The sequence below is a fragment of the Peromyscus maniculatus genome, chromosome 19 (genome assembly GCF_049852395.1).
Source record: "Peromyscus maniculatus bairdii isolate BWxNUB_F1_BW_parent chromosome 19, HU_Pman_BW_mat_3.1, whole genome shotgun sequence".
NCBI lineage: Eukaryota > Metazoa > Chordata > Mammalia > Rodentia > Cricetidae > Peromyscus > Peromyscus maniculatus.
The window spans coordinates 25768162-25790271 of record NC_134870.1 but is presented as its reverse complement, the minus strand read 5'-3'; the positions used below and the strand labels follow the sequence as shown (position 1 = coordinate 25790271).

Here is a 22110-nt window from a genome sequence, read left to right as displayed (position 1 = left end):
AGTTTCCTTTAAGTCAGGTTACAGTACCAAGGGAAAACCCCCCTTTTTTTTTTTTTTTTTTTTTTTTAAATTAGACAGGATCTTATATTCTAGACTTTGGATCCCCAAGTCCATACTTCCAAACAGCTGGGATAACCTGTGAACCACTATGCTCAGTCCAGGCAGACCTTTCTGGAAAAGTAAAGAGAACTTGGTGAAATGCATGCAAAACACAGGGGAACAGGAACCTGCACCAGGAGTATATTCCACAGCTCTAAAGGTGGAAGAGGTGGGGGTGAAAAGGAAGAGGAAGTCCATCCATCCATAATTCAGAAGAGCCAGGAACACAACAAAATTCTATTGAGACTGACTTACCTCCAATAAGTATTAAGGAGTCCTATACTGAGACAAACCAGAGTTTCTCCTTAACTGCAGACAAGGGAAACATATAGGCATTTTGACTATAATTTAGAAATAACTCACTTCTCCTGACAATCTAAAGCTCAAAATAATTAGTTAAGGCAAATGGGATTAGAGGAAGAAAAGAAATGCTTCTACTACCAGGTCAGTGCATAAAAAGCCTCAGTCCCTGGTCACACTTTCCTTTTTCCCACAAACTTTCCATCCCTTCACCAACCACCATTATAGCCATGCTAAATCTTTGTTCTAGACAAAGTAGAAGTTAGCAGGACAAGCCGGGCGGTGGTAGCGCACGCCTTTAATCCCAGCACTCGGGAGGCAGAGCTAGGCAGATCTCGTGAGTTAAAGGCCAGCCTGGTCTACAGAGCAAGATCCAGGACAGGCACCAAAACTACACGGAGAAACCCTATCTCAAAAAACAAAACAAAAAAGAAGTTAGCAGGACAATAATCTCTTTAACTACTGGCCAGTAATAGAGCATGCAAATATCTGAAATGGTTTGGTTTTACCAAGAGATTGCTCTGAAAATAACTTGACAAAACTATCTAAACTATTATTAAGACCCAAATAGAAATGTGTAACTTTGACATTCCTTTGTAACCACTACCTTACCCGAATAACAAACAAGGTTGCTGCAAATTAGCCTTTAGACACCAGGGAAGTTTCCTGTGTGAGAATCCCAAGTGACATCTGTTTACTTATAGACTCATAAAACTAGTGGACCAAACGTGTCTCATACCTGCATTCACCAGCCTAACATTGTCGGTGACCATCCAAACCTCTCATTTGGCACATAAACAACAAATGACGGCTTTTATTTAGCACAAAAATAATTAGAGTGCTCTTAAAAAAAATACCCACACTATGACCTAATAAATGGCAATAAGCTAGCAGCTCTCAGAGATGAGAGGCAAATAGGAATGGGCTTTCTAGAGCTGTGCAACTGAACCCAAAGTAAGCAGCAGCATTAATAGTAAAAAATAGGAAAGTTCAGCAGGGATCTAGTCAAGGGCAGAATAGCTGACTACTTAGTATGTACAAGGCCCGGGGCCCACTGAAACAGACAGACAGGCACACACACAGCACCCAAAACTGAATTTCCTCTGCCTTTAATAGTAATGATACATGGTGATTTCTGGTTAGAGTTCAATCCCGAGTCTTCCTCTCACAACCAGTTACAACCTTTACCTGTAAGGGCAAGGGAATGCTAATCCAGTACTCCTGAAACATCAGCTGCTAAGAGGTTTTTAGCTGACAGGTTGTGATGGATGAACAATGACACTGAGAGATGAGACAGGGGAACAAGTTTAAAACCAAAAGCAGTGGACATTTATTCCTCTTTTTTTTTTTTTTTTGTGCAAGAGTGTAAAGATGCATTTCAAAGAACCCAATGACTAGAGAGCATCAGCCATGGCCTTCAGGCTGGCCTGGCTTACAGTAGGTTAGGAAAAGGGGTGAGGGGAGGTAACCTGCCTAGTTTACATGAATGTTTCTGGGTAACAGTTGTTTACAAATTTCAAACTACATTTTACTAGAGTCAAGGGAAGACTTCAAAAAGCCACATACAGTACAATTTCAAACCAATGAACATCCTGCAAATGTTAGTGCAAAGTAATTACTCTCCAATACAAGATTGTGCTCATGTTTCCCAGGTTTGGTCGGTTTTCTTTTATAATTACAATCACAGAGGCTTAACTTATCAAACAGCAACACTTTTGTGTTCTGTGTCCTATGTACCAAGAGAATATCACAAGGTTTTGGTGAAATGCTGCTCAGTTTCATTAACAAAGCAAATTTATTTAGTTTAACAGTCATGTTCCTGGAATGGTGCACATATAAGTTTCATGAAAATGCCTTTAAGCTTATGCCTCTATCTTGTTTAGTAAAATTACTCTCATATCTTTTTTACTATGTAAACTGGAATTGTTTCATGATTTTGAAATGCAACAAATATAAATGAAAACATTTCAGGGGTGAGGAAAAATCCACCACTAATCTTAGCTAGACAAAGTTTTTAAATCAAAAAAGCCTATTCACACAAAATTATATGTAATGACTGTAGTAATCAGTTTATTACACAGATTAATCATTCTTAACGTACAAGCTCCAGAGGAGCAACTGGGTCTTTAAATATACACAAGTATTTCCATCAAATGAATTTTCACCCTTACATCGAAATAGGCCTAAAGCAGTTAAAAACATAAGAAAAATAAGAGCTATTAGCTATGTATTAACTGAGAAACCACATACAAACCAAAGATTATGGAAAGGGGCTAAAATGAAGAAGGCTGAAAGGGCAGGGCGATGTGAAAGTGTTGGGAACAAGGCCCACCACACTTTATGTACTAACAGCTCCAGTCCATTGAAATGTTCTTCAGTTAAACTTAGACCTTAAAATACAGCACGCAGGCAGAGTTTAATCTGTTTGGTCATAGCCTTTACCTAAGCTGTAGGTCCTTCAGGGTGAAATGAACACAGAAACAGCTTCTTCTTCACCCTGCTTTGTTTGACTGTTTGAGATTAGATGGATTCCACTTAAGAACAATCTCCTACGGGTCACTGGAGCTTTTTTCCTCTCATCCAAGCACACACTGTGTACCCACTACCCCTCACATCTTGCCATTATCCAAATTTAGGTCAATAAGGAAAGCTTTTAGTCTCACACCTAGGTCACGCCCGGAGAACTGGCTTCTCACACACACACTTCTCTGCTAGGAGGCAATGTTGGTACAGAAGTACAGTATTTCTAGTTTGTTGTTCCAAGTATGTACAACACGCAGCACTGCTGTGTCAGGTAAACATGTGCACAGGGGAAGATGAGGCGTGGGCTCATAGAAAGCAGTCAAATGGAAATCAAAAGGACTTTCTCTTTCAGAGTTCCCCTAGCTTTATTTGTAGAGGTTATCCAATAATTTCTTTAATTACATCGCATACTTCTGAGTCCATTCCCGAGCTATTCTGTTGTACCTGTACACACACAAAGAGAACTTGGCTTAAGATAGGTAAGGAGTTATTAAGCAACATATTTCATTCATATTTCATTATCCCAACTAGTAATTTTAGGTAGTAACTGAAAACACTCAAGCGAAATCACCTTTCTCCCTCCAGTTTCTTATACACATATCCCCCTTTCTCTCTCACCCTTCCCTTTTTTTGAGCTAGGGTTTCACTTCAGAGCCATGGCTGGCCTTCAACTATCTAAAACCAGGGTGGATGGCCTCAAACTTGAAGCAATGCTCCTGGGGTGCTGCTATTACAGGGACGTACCACGACCTAGCTTTACCTCTAATTACAAGTAAGTCCACACTCACAATACAGTGAGACACTGCTATAAAAGCCAAAACCATCTCCTAGAGATGCAGTACCTCATCCTATTTTTTCTTTCTTCCTGAAACAGGGCTTCTCTGTGTAACAGCCCTGGCTGTCCTAGAACTCAATTTGTAGACCAGGCTGGAGAATTCAGAGATCTGGGTACCTCTGCTCCTAAGATTAAAGTCCTGTGCCACCATCCTGTTTCTGACTGACCATCAATTCAATGCAACCAAAGGTAACCTTAAACTTGCTTTCTTCCTGGCTTTGGAGGGATATAGGTACGTGCCAACACACCTTAAGATTTTTTGTGACTATGTAATTCTATATATATGGTTCTTAAAATCATTTAACAGTGATTTAAATGGCAATAATGAGCTAGGAGGAGAGACTGAGGTAGTAGGTTCCAAAAATTGTCTCAAAACACATATAGACTTTTGTCTCACAAAAATACAAAATACAGTAAAGGAGCTAGAGACAGCTCAGCAGTTAAGAGACTTGCTGCTCGTAAGGAGGACTTCATTCAGTTCCTAGCATCTGCATGGCAAGTCACAACCATCTGTAACTCCAGTTCTGGAGATCCAACTCCTTCTTCTGGACTGTGTGAGTACCAGGCATCCATGTGATACATATATGCATGTGGTGTATACACATATAGATGCAGGCAAACTTTCCCCTATCTGTGGGAGGCCAGCTCCCACCTTTTAAAAGGTTCCTATGAGGAGGACAGAGATATTAAAAAAAAAAAAAAAAACTTGTTGGGAAGTGGTGGCACACGCCTTTACTCCCAGCACTTGGGAAGCAGAGGCAGGTGAATCTCTGTGAGTTCGAGGCCAGCCTGGGCTACCAAGTGAGTTCCAGGAAAGGCGCAAAGCTACACAGAGAAACCCTGTCTCAAAAAACCCAAAAAAGACAGAAACACAGGATAGCTTTTAGCTTTTGGGAGGACCTGGATCAAAACCCAACGGCCCCTTCTGCCTCTTCAAAAGGACTTTTTGTAACAATGCCAAAGAGCGGGGCAAAAGCCCTCCCCCTTGCTAGCACAAATCACAGCCAAGTGTAGATCCTTCCAAACATCTGGTAACCACGCCTGTGGTCAAATCATCCCCTTATGCAGCCCTGCTGAGTAAAGCAAGCTCAGATTCTCTGACCCTGAGTAGGGTCTTACTAGGAAACCTCTGTGGGTCAAACACATAAAGTAAATATAAAAATTACAATGAAGTGGGTATGGTGGTGCACTTCTTTAGTTCCAGCTCTTGGAAGGCAGAGGTAAGTGGATACCTGTGAATTAAAGGATAGCCTGGTCTACACATACCAAGCTGCAGGCCAGCCAAGGGTACATGGTGAGACCCTGTCTCCAAACAAAAACAAATAAAACCCTACAAAGAAATAAAATGGCACGATACCTTCCTTTATATTAATAAAAGAATTATTTGGCAGGGTTTACTTCAATAATAAAAATAAATGCTCCATAAAAATATTCCAGTAACAAAATAAACACAGAAGGCTGTATAAGTCTAGAAGGATGGCGAGTTCAAGGTTACCCACAGTTATATAGTGAATCATGAGACCATCTCAAAACAAAAACAAACCAAAAAAGAAAGAGAGGACAAACAAACAAAGAATCAGGAATTGGTAGCTCATGCCTAAAAATCTGGCACTTGGGAGGCTGAGGCAAGAAAACCGTGAATTTAAAGGCAGTGAAGGCTACATAGCAAGACTTTCAAAATGTGTACATGTATGTGTACACAGCTATAGCCCCAGCTCCCAAAGAGACTAAGGCAGAAGGATCATTTTAGTACATGGGTTTAAGGCCAGCTTGGACAGCATAGTGAGATTCTGCCTCAAAAACAACCAAAAGTAATTTTATTTTAAAAAAGATGAGGGGCTGGAGAGATGGCTCAGTGGTTAAGAGTGCTGACTGTTCTTCCAGAGGTCCTGAGTTCAATTCCCAGCACCCACATGGTGGCTTACAACCATCTGTAATGAGATCTGATGCCTTCTTCTGGTGTGCTTAAAGATAAGACAGGTTACTCACATATATAAAATAAATATTTTAAAAAATGAATAGTTCTGCTGAACATTAGTTCCATGCTGACTTAAGATATCTTTCTGATAAGCATTCATATCCACAATTTATACAAAATGGTTCTCTAATGAAAACAATTCAGTTATGTACAATATACAAAATAAATAAATAATGAAGCTAAGGTTTGGGAACACACACCTTTAATCACAATACTTAGGAGGTAGGGGCAGGTAGATTTATGTGAGTTCCAGGCAGCCAAGGCTTTTTAGTGAAACTCTGCCCCCAAAATAAATAAATAAAATTAAGCTGCAGGGCCTAGAAAGATTTCAGGCAGATAACTCAGCAGTTAAGAGCACTAGATGCTTTTCTAGAGGACCCTGGTTCAAATTCCAGCACTGACATGGTACTTCATGCCCATCTAATGCCAGTTCTAGGGCATCTGATGCCCTCTTCTGGCCTCTGCACCAACATGCAGGCAACAAGCACACACACAATTTAAAATTCAGCCAGAAACACATGACTATCTATAGACGGTGCTCAGATATACAACAAAAAAACTAAAATTAGTGCCAGAACCCCCCATTCCTGTTGTAGTTCCATTAAACACTAACATCATAAATAAATTAAAAAAAAAAAACCCAATCATCTATTTTTCTATTGTTTTTGATTTGAGGCTTTTTGAGACAGGTATCACTTTGTAGTCAGGCTGGCCTCAAATTCACAATCCTCCTGCCTCAATACTTTGCCTATCTATACCTATGACTTTTCTAATACTACAGATTTAAGTAATCATTTAATATTTTGTTTGTAATTAATTACAGACAGGGTCTTACTATGTCTGAAACTCAAATCCACCAATCTCTGCTTCAAAGAACTGGGATCAAAGGGGTGGGCTACCACACCCAGCTAGTCATTTATGGGTTGTCCTCCATTACCTCCCACCCCACAGACAGGGTCTCTCTGTGTAGCCCTGGCTGGCCTCAAACTCAAGGAGACCCACATGCCACCTGGGTGCTGGCATCAAGGGTGTATGCTGCCGCCACCACCCAGTGGCAGACAGATCTCTGAGTTCAAGGCCAACCTGGTCTATAGAATTCTAGTATGGTCAGGGCTACAGAGAGAAACACTGTCTCCAACAGCAAAAACCCATCTAATTTCTCCTATATAGTTCCTTTATAACCTCACTGAATAATACATAAAAACAAAAATGATTAGAACTCTCTAAGTTACTGTCACTTTTGATGTCCTGACCATTCTTCAATAATTCATAGTATACAATTCTAAAATACCTAATTCTGAATCAAAATTTGTTTTAAAAAGGAATTTGGCACTTTTATGCCAAATGGTAGAAAATTCAATTATCTTTACCATCAAATTTACCCAACTACATATAAGACAAATGGGAACTTGATGCACAATGATTCATGAGTCCAAAGACAAACAGGACATAAAAGTATTTTAAGGGTTAAAAGAAAAAGCACAAAAAAGGATTTTTAAAAATCCTCTGTACTGTAGATAAGATTTTTAGTAGACAATACATTAAACAATTAGACATAAGATTAGTATCATCTATTTATAATAATTGGTAATAAGAACCCTTTCATAGCCTGATGGTAGTGGCATATGCCTTTAATCCCAGCACTCAAGAGACAGAGGCAGGTGGCTTGGTCTACAGAGCAAGTTCACAAAAGCCAGGACTGTTACACAGAGAAACCCTACACAAAAATCCAACCCTCTCCACAAAAGAAACAAAAACAAACAAATACAAAAAGTCCTTTTGTATACTCCTTGGAGAGTTTATCGTAAACATCTGGTCCATACTCCAACTCTATAAGGAAGTTTTGAGACACCTCTATACCACACCTGACAGCTTTCCATCTGAAGGCGATACTTACTTTTCTCTATCTGTTTTGTAGATCCGAGCAATCTCAGGCACTAAAGGATCATCTGGATTGGGATCACACAACAGAGAACAGATGGACAAAAGTACTAGGATATTTAAAAAAAAAAAAAAGTATACATTAGTAGAAGACCAAAGCGAAGGGCTTAAACATCAGAGGCTAGGCAGCATTCAGGGGGCGGGGGCAGAGGCAGGGGCAGAGATGGATCTCTGTGATTTCAAGGCCGGCCAAGGCTGTAAAGTGAGACCCTGTTTCCAAGGAAAAAACAAACAAACCCCCTCACAAAAACCCAACCCGAGATGCTAACCAATGTTAAGACTAGAACTGGGAATGCGGGTAGCTTAATGCTGGAGAGCTTGGATAATGTGCATGAGATTCTGTTCTGAGTTCGGTTATTAGCAGAACACAACCAGCTCTTCTAAATCCTAGATTCAGAGAACACTTGTCAGAGCCAGTGAACTTCAACTTTAGAAGCTCAAGTTCACAGAAAACCAGCTGTCAAATTTCCAACAACAGACAAAATGAGTTGTCTGACATCACCCTCCGTTACAAGGGAACTGCAAGGGCAGTTTGGGATATAGGAAATTGTCTCAAAAACAAAATAAATTTTAGCCAGCAGCTCATCCTTGTAATCCCAGCACTATGGAAACTAAGGCAGGCACATTGCCACAAGTGGTGACCAGCCTAGACTCAGAGTAAGATCCTGTCTTAAAACAGTAACAACAAAAATAATCAAACAGGGCATCAGTGAGATGGCTCAGTGGGTAAACTACTTGCTGACAGCCTGCCAATCCAAGTCTGAGCCCTGGAACCCCAAGTGGAAGGAGACTGACTCCATGAGCTGTCCTCTCACCTCCCTGCAGCACTCTGGCACTGCCCCCCACCTTTGTACACCAACAATAACAAGTAAATAAAGTCAAACAATCACACCATTCATCTTCTCAGTGGTAGCTTGTTTATTTATACTTTTAAGGCAGGACTTCACTCTGTATCACTCAAGTCTCAAATTTGCTATGCAATCAAGAATACTCTTGAATTACTACTGATAATTCTGCTTCCACTTTCCAAGCATTAAGATCACAGTGTATATACCAGTATAATAGGCTTCCACCTGTTCTTGAGTATCACAATCAATAAACCTGGCATTATACCAAGGATTATCTATTCTTGTTTTGTTTTTTTTTTCCGAGACAGGGTTTCTCTGTGGTGTTTTGGTGCCTGTCCTGGATCTCGCTTTGTAGACCAGGCTGGCCTCGAACTCAGAGATCCGTCTGACTCTGCCTCCTTAATACATACATTAAGGCAAAACACACATAAAATAAATAATTTAAAAAACAGATAAAAAAATAAACCAACAAACAATCAAATCAGTTATTTCACCTTGATATCAAACAACTATTCTATTACCTTTTGAAATAGTTAGTGCTGGAGACCACTGTGACCGCAGAATATCAAGACAAATGCTGCCATTACTGTTAATATTTGGATGATAAATTCTTGTTGTAAATGCAACCTGAAGAAAAAAGAAATCTTTGTGACTGATTTACAGTATCATAAAGAGCACATTAACAGCAATGATCATATTCCAATTACCTTAGGTGGTTTGAAGGGGTAATCTGTTGGGAAATGAATTGTCAAGAAAAACACTCCACCCTGATAGGGGCTGTCATTCTGTTGATGAAAACAAAGTGAGATTTAAAATGAATCAATTACATGAAGTAGTTATTAAGGAATTAAAGTGAATACTTACTGGCCCCATTATTGTAGCCTGCCAATGAAACACTGAAAAAAAAAACAAACAAGAAAAAGAAAATCATGTTACTGATATTTGCATCAGATCTATACTGGAGAAACCTATCATTACCTGCCTAATCAAAGTTCTTTTATGCCAGGTGGTGGTGGTGCATGTCTTTAATCCCAGCACATGGAGGCGGAGGCAGGTGGATCTCTGAGTTCAAGGCCAGCCTGGTCTACAGAGCAAATTTCAGGGAAACCCTATCTCAAAAAACCAAAAGAAACATCCAAGTTCATTTTAAACAGTACGATAACAACTTTTTTCTGAGACAGGGTTTCTCTGTGTAACTACTTTAGCTGTCCTGGAACTCATTTTATAGACTAGGCTGGCTTCAAACTCACAGAGATATGCCTGCGTCTGCCTCCTGAGTGCTGGGATTAAATAAAGGCGTGTGCCACCATTGCCTGGCAATAATGACTATTTTCTATGGACAGGATGAAGGCTAAACCAATTGTGATTCCAAACCATTGAAAAATGGATGGATGGATGGATGGATGAATAAAGGCAGGCAAATGAGTAGGGCACCTTTAATCCCAGCACATGGGAAGCAGAGAGGCAAGTAGATCTCTGACTTGGATGCCAGCCTGGGATCCAGGACAGCCAGGGCTGTTATAGAGAAAGTCGGTCTCCAAAAACCAAACAAACCAAACAAACACACCAAAAACCAAAACACAACAAAAACGAACAGTCAATTTAAAAATAGGTGGAGAGGCTTGAGAGATTGCTCAGTGGTTAGGGGTGCACACTACCCTTGCAAACCAGAGCTCAGCTCCCAGCACTTGAATCAGGTGGTTCATAACAACCTATAACTGCAGCTTCAGAGGATCTGATGCCCTCTCTTCTGGTCTCTGACCATTTACACTCATACACATACCTGCCTACCTCACACACACCACCACCATCAAAAACACAATAAAACCACCAACAAAACAAAAGAACTCACACATTTTTCTTGAGGCCAGCAAATGGTTCAACAGGAAAAGTTTTGCTATCAAGCCTGACATGAGTTTGATTCCCAGGGCTCACACACAAGGAGAAAACCAACTCCCAAGTTGTTCTCTGGCCTATACACATTTCATAGCATGTGCACACACACTGGAACTAAGCATGGTGGTAGAGTATATAACCACACTGGCAAAGCTGGGGCATGATGCTAAATCTAAGTTTATCTTTGGCTAAGGAAAGGGTTTCAGGGCACCCTGGTCTACTTATCTACAGGGTGAATTCCAGGTGAGCCATGGTTACATGGTAATTCTATCACAAAAACCAACCGACTTACCAACAAACAAAACCTGTTTCAAAGTCATGCCCAGAAGATAAATTTGTTGACAAAGTCCAAAGAAAAGTTCTAATTTTAAAAAATATTTAAAATATTTAAATATTTAAAATAAAAAATATTTAAATAATTTTAAAAAATTATTTCTTTGCCTCTAAGACTTTTTGTCTTTTTATTCCACCCACTCCGAAACAGGGCTTCTCTCTGTCCTGGCTGTCCTAGAACTCACTGTGTAGATCAGGCTGGCCTTGAACTCAAGAGATCTGTATGCCCCTTGCCTCCTGAAAACTGAGATTAAAGGCATGCGCATAGCCACCACCACTTGGCTGCCTCCAAGACTTAATCATTCCTCAATTACATAAAATATAATGCTGGCATATGGCAGAAAGGGTCCACACACTCAAATTAGAAAAAACTATTTTTGAGTGTGCATGTGCTGAATGTGTCCACATGCATGTGTTTGTGGGAGTGTGTCCATGTGTGGAGATTAGAAGTTGACTCTGGGTTTATTCCAGACAGGGTTTCCTCACTGAACTTGAAGCTGGCCTTTTTAGCTACAATGGCTGGCCACTGAGTCCCAATCCATTTGTTTCCACATTTCAACTTGTAACAAGCACTATTTACAGGTACACTGCCACACACCCAACTTTTTCTATTGTGTTGGACATATTAAGCTATGTTTGTTTACATTCTGTATAGCAAACGCTTTACCCACTGGCCCATCTTCTCAGCTCAGAAAAGTTGATGTCTTTTTTGTTTTTCCTTGTTTGTAGTGGGGTATAGAGGAAACCCTGAATGAGTGAACTTCTGGGTGAATGTGTCTTGTAAACCATTGTCTGGTACAACCATGCCAAGAAGTCCAAAGCCTCAGACCCATGGGAAAATGGCAAAGCTTTCCTCTCTGAGTGAGGTTCAGAGGAATCACAAAGCCTTTTTCTGGTCAGTGTGCAGATTATAGTATGTACAGAAAATGTTCACAGTAACTTTCTCCCCTGGATGACTACAGCCTGAAGACTACTCCCCTACAGCAACTGCTCCTACAGAGATTAACTAAACTTGCTTCCGTGTTTGGCAGCATAGCATAAATCCTGCCTCATTTTCCTTTTTAACTATACAATGAATACGCTGAGTTTCTAGGGTGCTATGGTTTCTGCATCAGAAATCCCAGTCCACCCAATCTCAGCCTTTGTGTCCATATGTTTGAATTTTCTTCATTCAACACCCCACTCCAGTCAGGTCCAATTCCCAAAGCCCTACAAATACATGGCAATGGGTGTTTTGTCTGAATGTATGTGTGTGTACCACATGTGTGCAGTGCACAGGAGGCCAGGAGAGGATGCAAGATCCCTTGGCACTGAAGTTTCAGACAGCTGTGAACCTCAAGAGGGTGGCAGGAACTGAACTTGATGAAGAGCAGCCAGTACTCCTGACCGATAAACCATCTCTCCAGTCCCAAGATTTTTTAAATTTTCAGACAGGGTCTCATGCATGCCAAGCTGGCTTGAAATTATATATGCAACAGAGGATGATCATTCCACCTCTGTGATGGCACGTGACACCACAACCAATTTATGTAGGCCTGAGGTTCAAACCTAGGGTCCTGTGCATGCTACACAGGTACTTTACCAACTGAGCTACATTCTCAGCCCCAAAGATTTCTTTTAACAATAAAGAAAAAAACATAGGCTGTGCACTGTGGCACTTACCTTTAATCGTAGTATACAGGAGGAAGAGGCAGGAGGATCTCTTTGACTTCAAGGTCAGCCTGGTTTACACAGTGAATTTCAGACCAGCCCAGGTTGCCAAGTGAAGAAGGAAGGAGGGAGGGAGGGAGGGAGGGAGGGAGGGAGGGAGGGAGGGAGGGAGGGAGGGGAGAGGGAGAGGAGAGGGAGGGGAGGGGAGGGGAGGGGAGGGAGAGAGGGGAGGGGAGGGGAGGGAGAGAGGGGAGGGGAGGGAGGGGAGGGGAGGGGAGGGGAGGGGAGGGGAGGGGAGGGGAGGGAGGGAGGGAGGGAGGGAGGGAGGGAGGGAGGAAGGAAGGAAGGAAGGAAGGAAGGAAGGAAGGAAGGAAGGAAGGAAGGAAGGAAGGAAGGAAGGAAACACTATAAGCGGATGGGGGTTTTCTGGCTGTCTTGCAAAGATATGGTCAGTAAAGTGGGGACCAATGAGAGAACTGCAGGTCCAGTCTGATATCATGTGTAGGTCTTTAGAGTTTCCAGTACAGCCTTCAATACAATGCTGGAGGGTCTGAAGCATTTACCAGCACACAATACTTTGGGCTGGATCCTCAACACTACTTTTAAAAGCAAACAAACACAAATTTGATTATAAATTGTAGAAATAATTTCAAATTAGTCAATAAGGAAACCTCCCATATAAAAGCAGAAAATAATACTCATTCCATTTCTAAAGCAGGCTTACTCAATACAAAGAATAAAAATGTTTATAAGCAAAATTTAGCCCTTAATATTCATACTAGAATCTGAGAGCAACACTGCCAATGTGATTTTAACTAGACCACCCAACCTAGCTAACTCTTTTCACAAGATAGAAATGTAAAGACTAAGCAGTTTCATCAACACTCACTGGGATGCCTAAGTCCTAAAGGGCCTTCAGATTTCCTAAATATGTAACTGTCTCCATGGTTTGTTTCCCTTATTAGGCACCAAACTCACCAAGAACAGCTCATTTATCAGAAAAACATTTTTAGAGTCACAAAATTCATTTTTAAAAAGCATCCAACAAAAATTAATGGTTATAGCTGGACATGGTGGCCCACACCTTTAAATCCCAGCACTCAGGACGCAGAGAGGCAGGCAGATCTCTGACTTGAGTGCCGGCCTGAGATCTTGGACCACCAGCCTACAGCCAGGGCTAAGCAGAGAAACCCTGTCTCAAAAAAACCAAGGTCAGAGGAAACCTACATTTGTTAGGTCCCAGAGACCGATCTGAGGTAGTTAGGGTTGACAGCACCTCAGCTGTAGAGTCATTTTGCTGGCCAAGGAATTAAACTGTTCTTAATTTTGTTTCAAAAGACAAAACTCACCAAGTCTCTCAATGTTTTCAAATTCCTGTCATGTTATTTAATGAGATTCAGGGATGAAAAAATTAGTACACAAATTAAATATTAAGGACAGATTATTGCTGAAGTTTTTATCCTTTGAATATCTCCCTAGTAATTAAATTCTTATTACTTTGAACAACCAATCAATCACCAATGGATTAATAAATAAAAGCAGTTGAGAAAATCATTTTGAGCTACTATATCTGTCCTGGTCCTACTATCTTCAACCAAGTCCCATAAAAGACCCTTAAAGTCCTGGTTAAAGAAGTAAGAGTCAGCTGGGCATTGTAGTATGTATGTCTTTGACTCAGCACGAGACAGAGGCAGCGATCTGTGAGATGGAGGCCAACCTGATCTAAACAACTAAAGCCAAAATCACACACCTGTAAACTCAGCAGGTGGGAGAGGCTGAGGTAGAAAGATTCCTCAAGAGTTCAGGCCCAACCTGAGCTACCAAAGGGAAAATAGTCTCAAAAGACAAAAACAGGGCCAGGAAGATGGTTTAGTAGGTGAAAACACCTGTCACAAGGCCTGACATTCTAAGTTTGATCCCTGAGACACACACAAGTGGAAGGAGAAAAGAACCAATTCTTTTTAACCTTCAACAAAATGTAAGACTTGAGAAAACATAAATCAGGACAAGTTTCTGGCTAAAAAGTTAAAATAATTCTTTTGTGGTTCCTGTTAGTTTATGCTCTAGGATCAAAGTCTATGAACAAATAGATAACACAGAACAGAAATGGCAACAGGTTGTAATTATGAAAAGAATACCCTTTCTAACAGAAAATAGGAAAATATCAACATTCGCCGGGTGGTGGTGGCGCACACCTTTAATCCCAGCACTCGGGAGGCAGAGCCAGGCGGATCTCTGTGAGTTCGAGGCCAGCCTGGGCTACCAAGTGAGCTCCAGGAAAGGTGCAAAGCTACACAGAGAAACCCTGTCTCGAAAAACCAAAAAAAAAAAAAAAAAAAAAAAAAAAAAAAAAAATCAACATTCTCAAGTAGTACTAATGTCTTAGTATTCTATTGCTGTGAAGAGATACCAAGACCACAGCAGCTCTTATAAAGAAAAACATTTAAATGGGGCTGGTTTACAGGTTCAGAGGTTTAATATATTACTGCCATGGAGTGAAGCATGGTGGCACGCAGGCAGACATGGTGCTAGAGAAGTAGCTTAAGAGTTCTATATCCAGATCCTCAGGCAGCAGGAAGAAAGTGACACTGGACTGGGCCTGGCTTGAGCTTCTAAAACCTCAAAGCCCACCCCCATGACATACTTCTCCATCAAGGCCACACCTCCAATACTACTAGTCTATGGGAGCCATTGTTGTTCAAATCACCACAACTGCAATGTCTTTCATATCCATATTCCAGTGAAGACACTATGGTGTATCTGAGATGGATTATACTTTTGAGAACTTTAACAATTTTTATATTATTGTTGAATGCGTATGAAGTATGGGTACAGTGTGCATGTGCCACAGTGTATGCAGGAGTGGAGGTCAGGGGACGACTTTCCGAGTCAGTTCACTCCTACCAGGGGTTGGAAGGTCAAACTCAGTAAGTACTTTCTTTTACCCACTGAGCATGTTACTGGTCCTGCTCCCAAGAACCGTTCCCAGCAACAGCAGTAAGAAGACTTTGGAATCACTAACAGGTTTCCCTCTGGAGCCTTATACTCCTGGCTCTCTTTAGGTAGAAATATGAATGAGGAGAAACAACAGTGATACAGTATTTAACCCTGATTCAAATGACAAGGACTTTGTAAACAGTTTGAGAAATTCGAGCCGGGCGGTGGTGGTGCACACCTTTAATCCCAGCACTCGGGAGGCAGAGCCAGGCGGATCTCTGTGAGTTCGAGGCCAGCCTGGTCTACAGAGGGAGATCCAGGACAGGCACCAAAACGACACAGAGAAACCCTATCTCGAAAAACCAAAAAAAAAAAAAAAAAAAAAAAAGTTTGAGAAATTCCTAGATGTTCCAAGTAGAAAGAACTCCAGAAATAGTTATTGGTCAAATATGGACCCATCCGTAAACATAAAATATCACTGTATTTTACAAAAACATGTTAATTAAGGATCTCTGAGGAGTTTGAAATGGAGTTTATGATATCAAAATAAAAGATGGGTTGGTTTCCCCTTGGTGTATGGTGCTGGCTGGGCATTGAACCATGGCCTCAATCATACTAGACAAGTACTCCATGACTGAGTTATATACCCAGCTCTAAAAACAACCTGGACAATAACAAAAAAAAAAAAAAAAAAAGACTACTTATTATGACTTTGGTTTGATGCTGTCAAATCAAATTACAGAAACTAAAAGCTACAATGTTGTATAAGCATTTAAAGGTGATTTTTACAGCTCAATAATTACTTTTTAGCACTACAGATGAAGCCTTGCAGTTAAAACAGATAGTAAGAGTATTTGTTAGTTTGAAATTAAATCTTCAGAGACCTACGTCTGAACACACAGATCCCAAGAGAGCCATTTCACCAAGTTCAAAACAAAATAGATTAAATATCTTCAGCTTACTTTAAGGGGAAAAAATAGAACATTAAAATTTGAATAAAGTAAAAGCACTGGACGTAGTAACACACATCTTTGATCCTAACACTGAGGAGGCAGAGACAGGTGGATGTCTGTGAGTTCAAAGACTGCCTGATCTATCTATACAGTGATTTCCTGACCAGCCAGGGCTACATACTGAGACAGTCTTAAAAACAAAATAAACAAACAAAACAACCCCACCAAAACCAAAACACAAATAACAACTTACAAGTCTCTTTCTCCCCCCCCCCCCCAGTGTGTACACAGGTCAGAGGATTGTATCAGGTGTTCTCTTTTTATCATTCTCTACCTTGTTTTGAAGCAGTCTCTCTTCCTAAACCTGTGGCTTATGTTTTCCAGTCAGAATGGCAAGCCAGTAAGCCCCCAGCTACCTTGTCTCAGCATCCCACAATGATGGAGCTTATAGCTATAGGCCCAGCCAGGTGAGACCACATCTGACTTGTTACATGGTGCTGAAACTTGATCTCAGATCCTCGGGTTTGCATAGTAAATGCCCCTACGGAACCACCTCTCAGCCTCCCACCTTATTCATCTTGTTGTGTTTACTACTTTGCCCACGTTGCTTGAGAGCCTTTTGTTTGTTTGTTTGTTTTTTAAGACAGGATTTCTCTGTGTAATAGTTCCTTCTGGTTGTCCTGCAAGTGACTTTGTAGACCAGACCAGGCTGGCCTGGAACACAGAGATCGTTTGAGATTCTCTTATCTTAACTTCTCAAGTGCTAGGAGTATAAACCCATGCCACCACATCAGCTTCTACCATTTTCCTCTCTTAAATAGGGTCTCACTAGCTGGGCTGTGATAGTCGCGCCTTTAATCCCAGCACTTAAGAAGTAGAGGCAGGTGGCTCTCTAGGAGTTTGAGGCCAGCCTGGGCTACAGAGCTTTCCAGGAAGGCTCCAAAGCTAACACAGAGAAACTGTCTCAAAAAAAAAAAAAAAAAAGTCAAGAAAGGCTAGATGATGGCTCAGCAGTTACGGGTGTTTGCTGCTTTCCTAGAAGACCTGAGTTCAGATCCAAACACCCAGGAATAGCTCCAGTCTCACACCCTCCTCTCTGGCCTCCCCACGCATCTGCATAGTACATACACATGCACATAAACTAAAACTTACTTTTTACAAAGTTTCTTTAAAAAAAAAAAAAATTAGCCAGCTGTGGTGGTATATTATAACCCCAATGATTGAGAGGCAGAGGCTACAGTGTGATATTCCACGGGCCCCTCCATTTTGATTTTTCAAGACAGGATTTCTCTGTGTAGCTCTGGCTATTCTGAAACTCACTCTGTAGACCAGGCTGACCTCGAACTCAAAGATCCCCCACCTCTACCTCTCAAGTGCTGGGACTAAAGGCGTGACTACCACAGCCCCAGTACTGTAAACAATTTAATAATTATACCTGCTTTTAAAGATATGAGCCATTAGAATATAGTCAAATACAAACAGTATATACCATGTCATCCTTAAAGAACCAAATATCCAGGTGCACGTAATAGTTCTTTTACTCCAAGAAAATATCCAAAAGAAAGGATACGTAGAAAGAGACCAGAGCAACCACAAAGATAATGCTAGCAGAAGCAGCTCAAACTATAAGATGATTGAGTGCACTTAAAATGGATTCTACCAGGGCATGGTGGCACCTGCCTTTAAGTCTCAGCACTCTCGAGGCAGAGGCAAGCAGATCTTTGTGAGTTCAAGGCCAGTCTGGTCTACAAAGCAAGTTCCAGGGCTACACAGAGAAACCCTATCACCCCCCCCCACACACACACAAAAAAAAAAAAAAAAAAGAGGCTGAAGAGATGGCTCAGCAATTAAGAGCACTGGCTGCTCTTCCAGGGGTCCTGAGTTTAATTTTCAGCAACCACATGGTGGCTCACAACCACATGGAATGAGATCTGGTGCCCTCTTCTGGCATGCAGGGAGAACAGTGTATACATAATCAATCAATCAATCAATCAATCTTTTAAAAAACAAAAACAAAACAGATTCTGTCATGGAAACTAAGAGTTTAAGACTCCCCTTCCCCTATAGCAAATGACTTAACACATTATAATAACAGTAAGGCTGGCTCAGCAGCTGAAGTACCTGCAGCTAAACTTGACACCAGAGCTCAATACTGAGACTCACATAGTGGAAGGAAGAACAGACTGCAAGTTGTCCTCTGACCACTATATGAAAACTGGGATGCTTAAACTGAAACACACATATCCTTAAAAATAAAAACATAACAAAAATAAACAAATGACCTTAAGAAATACAAGATCCCCAGAGATCTTTAACTCCACTCAGATACTTACTATCATCTCCAACAGGACCTGCTGAACACTGTGCTGGAGGATCTCGGGCCAGGTCATTCAATTCCTTAAGAAAAAACAAAGAAGAAATATAACTTTACATGGTTCCTAAACTTACCTGGTTAACAATGTTCTTTGTCTTACTAGGGAAGCTTTTATGATTATTCTTCAGTCAGAGGAGCAGATAGTGAATCTTGGAAGTTTGGAGAGTGGGGATGACAGGGTCTCACTATGTAGCCCTGGCTGGCCTTGAGAGATACACCTTGCTCTGCCTCCCCAGTACTGGAATTAAATGTACTACTACATCCTGCAAAACTAGTTTTATATTTTCTTTCTTCCTTTTTTTTTAAAGGCATTTATTGTATCTTACAAGTGTTTTGCCTGCATGTATATATGCACATCAGAAGATGTCAGATGTTAGATACCGTAGAATGGATGGCTTGGATGGCTGTGAGCTACCATGAGGAATTCTGGTCTCTGGAAGAGCAAGTGCTCTTTTTAATGGCTGAGCCATCTCTCCAGCCCCGAGAACTAATTTTAAATGCAAGCTAACTGTGCTGACCACCTACTCCTGCTTCATCCCCCTTAAGTACTCATGGCTCAGGCTCTTGGTTCAGTCTGATTTCTGGTCTTAAGTCTTATATACTTTTCTTATACAAATAGTTGTAAACACTTTTTTTTCTCATTTCACTGTTTTTTCTCTCCTTTAAAAACAAAACAAGTTAAAGCTGGAACAGTGTTTTTGTGTTTTATTTACTGTGTGTGTGGGCAACAGAGGACCACTTTGAAGATCCAGTTCTCATCCACCACTTTTGTTGTCTGTACCACACTGTACTTCTAGCTCTGGGGACCATAATAAACTTCCAGCTAATTCTGTCTCTAGCTCCCATCTCATAGAAAGGATGCTAGGATTACAGATGCATGCTACCACATGTGGCATTTTACATGGGTTCTAGGGACCGAACTAAGGCCATCAGTCTTATAAGGCAAGCTGAACCATGCTGTAGACCCTATTTTGGTTTTTTGAAATGGAGTCTATGTTGCTCAGATGGTATTGCTCTCCTGGGCTCCAATGGTCCTCTCATGCCAAGTGTTTTCTATGTTGGACTAGCTCTCCAAAACTGTTTTGTTTAATTAGTCCAGGCTAACCTTGAATTTATGGCAATCCTCCTGCTTCAGCCTCTGAATGCTACCACCCTAACCTATTTTAAAGAAAAAAAAAAAATCATTATTTTTCTTTTATCTTTTCTTCCTCCCTTCCTTTTAGCTTTTTTAAATGAAGTCTCATTCTGTTGTCCAGGCCTGGCTTGAAATTTGTGATCTACCTGCCTGAGAATAGAGTTCTGGAATCATATGTGCACACCACCATGCCCAGCTGCCCCTCCCTTTCATATAGCCGAGGTTGGTCTATACCACCTTACCTGGCTCTTAATTATTTGAGGGGATGGGGGAGGGCTCAATGAAGAAAAAAAAAATTTTTTTTTTAGACAAGGTCTCACTATGTAGCCTTAGCTGGCCTGGAACTTCCCCTGTGACTAGGCTGGCCTTGAACTCACAGCCTCCTCTCCTGCTAGGATTAAAGCTGTGTGCCACTATGTCCAGCTCAATGCCAATTTTTGTATCATAAAACTGTCAGAGTGACATACGGACCAATGGAATCGAATTGAAGACCCTGACATTAATCCATGCACATATGAACACCTGGTTTTTGACAAAGGAGCCAAAACTATACAATGGAACAAAGAAAGTATCTTCAACAAATGGTGCTGGCATAACTGGATGTCAATATGTAAAAGATTACAAATAGATCCGTATCTGTCACCATGCACAAAACTCAAGTCCAAGTGGATCAAAGACCTAAACATAAATCCAGTTACACTAAACTTAATAGAAAAGAAAATAGGAAGCACTCTTGAGCGCATTGGCACCGGAGACCATTTCCTAAATAAAACACCAACAGCACAGACCCTGAGCACAACAATTAATAAATGGGACCTCTCGAAACTGAGAAGCTTTTTGCAGGGCAAAAGACACAGTCAATAAGACAAAAAGACAGCCAACAGATTGGGAAAAGATCTTCACCAACCCCACATCTGACAGAGGACTGATCTCCACAATATATAAAGAACTCAAGAAACTAGACATCAGCCGGGCGGTGGTGGCGCACGCCTTTAATCCCAGCACTCGGGAGGCAGAGCCAGGTGGATCTCTGTGAGTTCGAGGCCAGCCTGGGCTACCAAGTGAGTCCCAGGAAAGGCGCAAAGCTACACAGAGAAACCCTGTCTCGAAAAACCAAAAAAAAAAAAAAAAAAAAAATGGGCTAAAGAGCTAAACAGAGAATTCACAAAACAAGAACTACAAATGGCTGAAAGACATTTAAAGAAATGCTCAACATCCTTAATCATCAGAGAAATGCAAATCAAAACGACTCTGAGATACCACCTTACACCTGTTAGAATGGCTACGATCAAAAACACCAATGACGGGGGCTGGAGAGATGGCTCAGAGGTTAAGAGCACTGACTGCTCTTCCAGAGGTCCTGAGTTCAATTCCCAGCAACCACATGGTGGCTCACAACCATCTGTAACGAGATCTGATGCCCTCTTCTGGCCTGCAGTCATACATGTTGTATACATAATAAATAAATAAATCTTTAAAAAAAAAAAAAAAAAAAACACCAATGACAACCAATGTTGGAGAGGATGTGGAGCAAAGGGAACACTCCTCCACTGTTGGTGGGAATGTAAACTTGTACAACCACTGTGGAAATCAGTATGGCGGTTTCTCAGAAAATTAGGAATCGAACTACCTCAAGACCCAGCCATCCCACTCTTGGGCATATACCCAAGGAATGCTCATTCATACCATAAAGATACATGCTCAGCTATGTTCATAGCAGCACTATTTGTAATAGCCAGAACCTGGAAACAACCTAGATGCCCATCAACGGAAGAATGGATGAAAAAAATGTGGTACATATACACAATGGAGTACTCCTCAGCAGAGAAAAACAATGAAAGCATGAAATTTGCAGGCAAATGGATGGAACTAGAAAAAAATCATCCTGAGTGAGGTAACCCAAACCCAGAAAGACAGTTATGGTATGTACTCACTCATAGGTGGATTCTAGATATAAAATAAAGAACAATCAGACCACAACCCATAGAACCATAGAGGCTATATATATAGTATGGAGGTCCCTAGGACGACTGTGGCATATAATAAATTTCAGTTTTACTCAATTATTGAAAAAAAATAGCCAAATGAATGGAAACACATGAACTATGAACCAAAGGCTGAGGGGCCCCCAGCTGGATCAGGCCCTCTGAATAGGTGAGACAGTTGATTGGCTTGATCAGTTTGGGAGGCAATTAGGCAGTGGGACCAAGTCCTGTGCTCATTGCATGAGTTGGCTGGTTGAAACCTGGAACTTATGCAGGGACACTTGGCTCAGTCTGGGAGGAAGGGACTGGACCTCCCTGGACTG

General features: G+C 41.1%; 1 protein-coding gene across 5 annotated transcripts in view; it reads right to left on the bottom strand.

Annotated features, from left to right (window-relative positions):
* Positions 1-1705: 1705 nt before the first annotated feature.
* Positions 1706-22110, bottom strand: part of Ube2d2 (ubiquitin conjugating enzyme E2 D2) — a 41081-nt gene continuing 20676 nt past the window's right edge. For 2 of the 5 annotated variants that reach the window (XM_076554977.1, XM_076554975.1), the window contains exons 2-7: positions 18627-18690; positions 9389-9420; positions 9232-9309; positions 9046-9151; positions 7633-7726; positions 1706-3366 (exon numbers count right to left, since the gene is read on the bottom strand). In XM_076554977.1, coding sequence (XP_076411092.1) covers positions 3321-3366; positions 7633-7726; positions 9046-9151; positions 9232-9309; positions 9389-9420; position 18627 — 357 coding nt within the window. In that variant the 5' untranslated portion in view covers positions 18628-18690 and the 3' untranslated portion in view covers positions 1706-3320. Of the gene's footprint in view, positions 3367-7632; positions 7727-9045; positions 9152-9231; positions 9310-9388; positions 9421-18626; positions 18691-19772; positions 19821-22110 lie in introns of those variants that run through there. The other 3 variants (XM_042264463.2, XM_076554976.1, XM_076554978.1) reach the window with 3 other exon arrangements.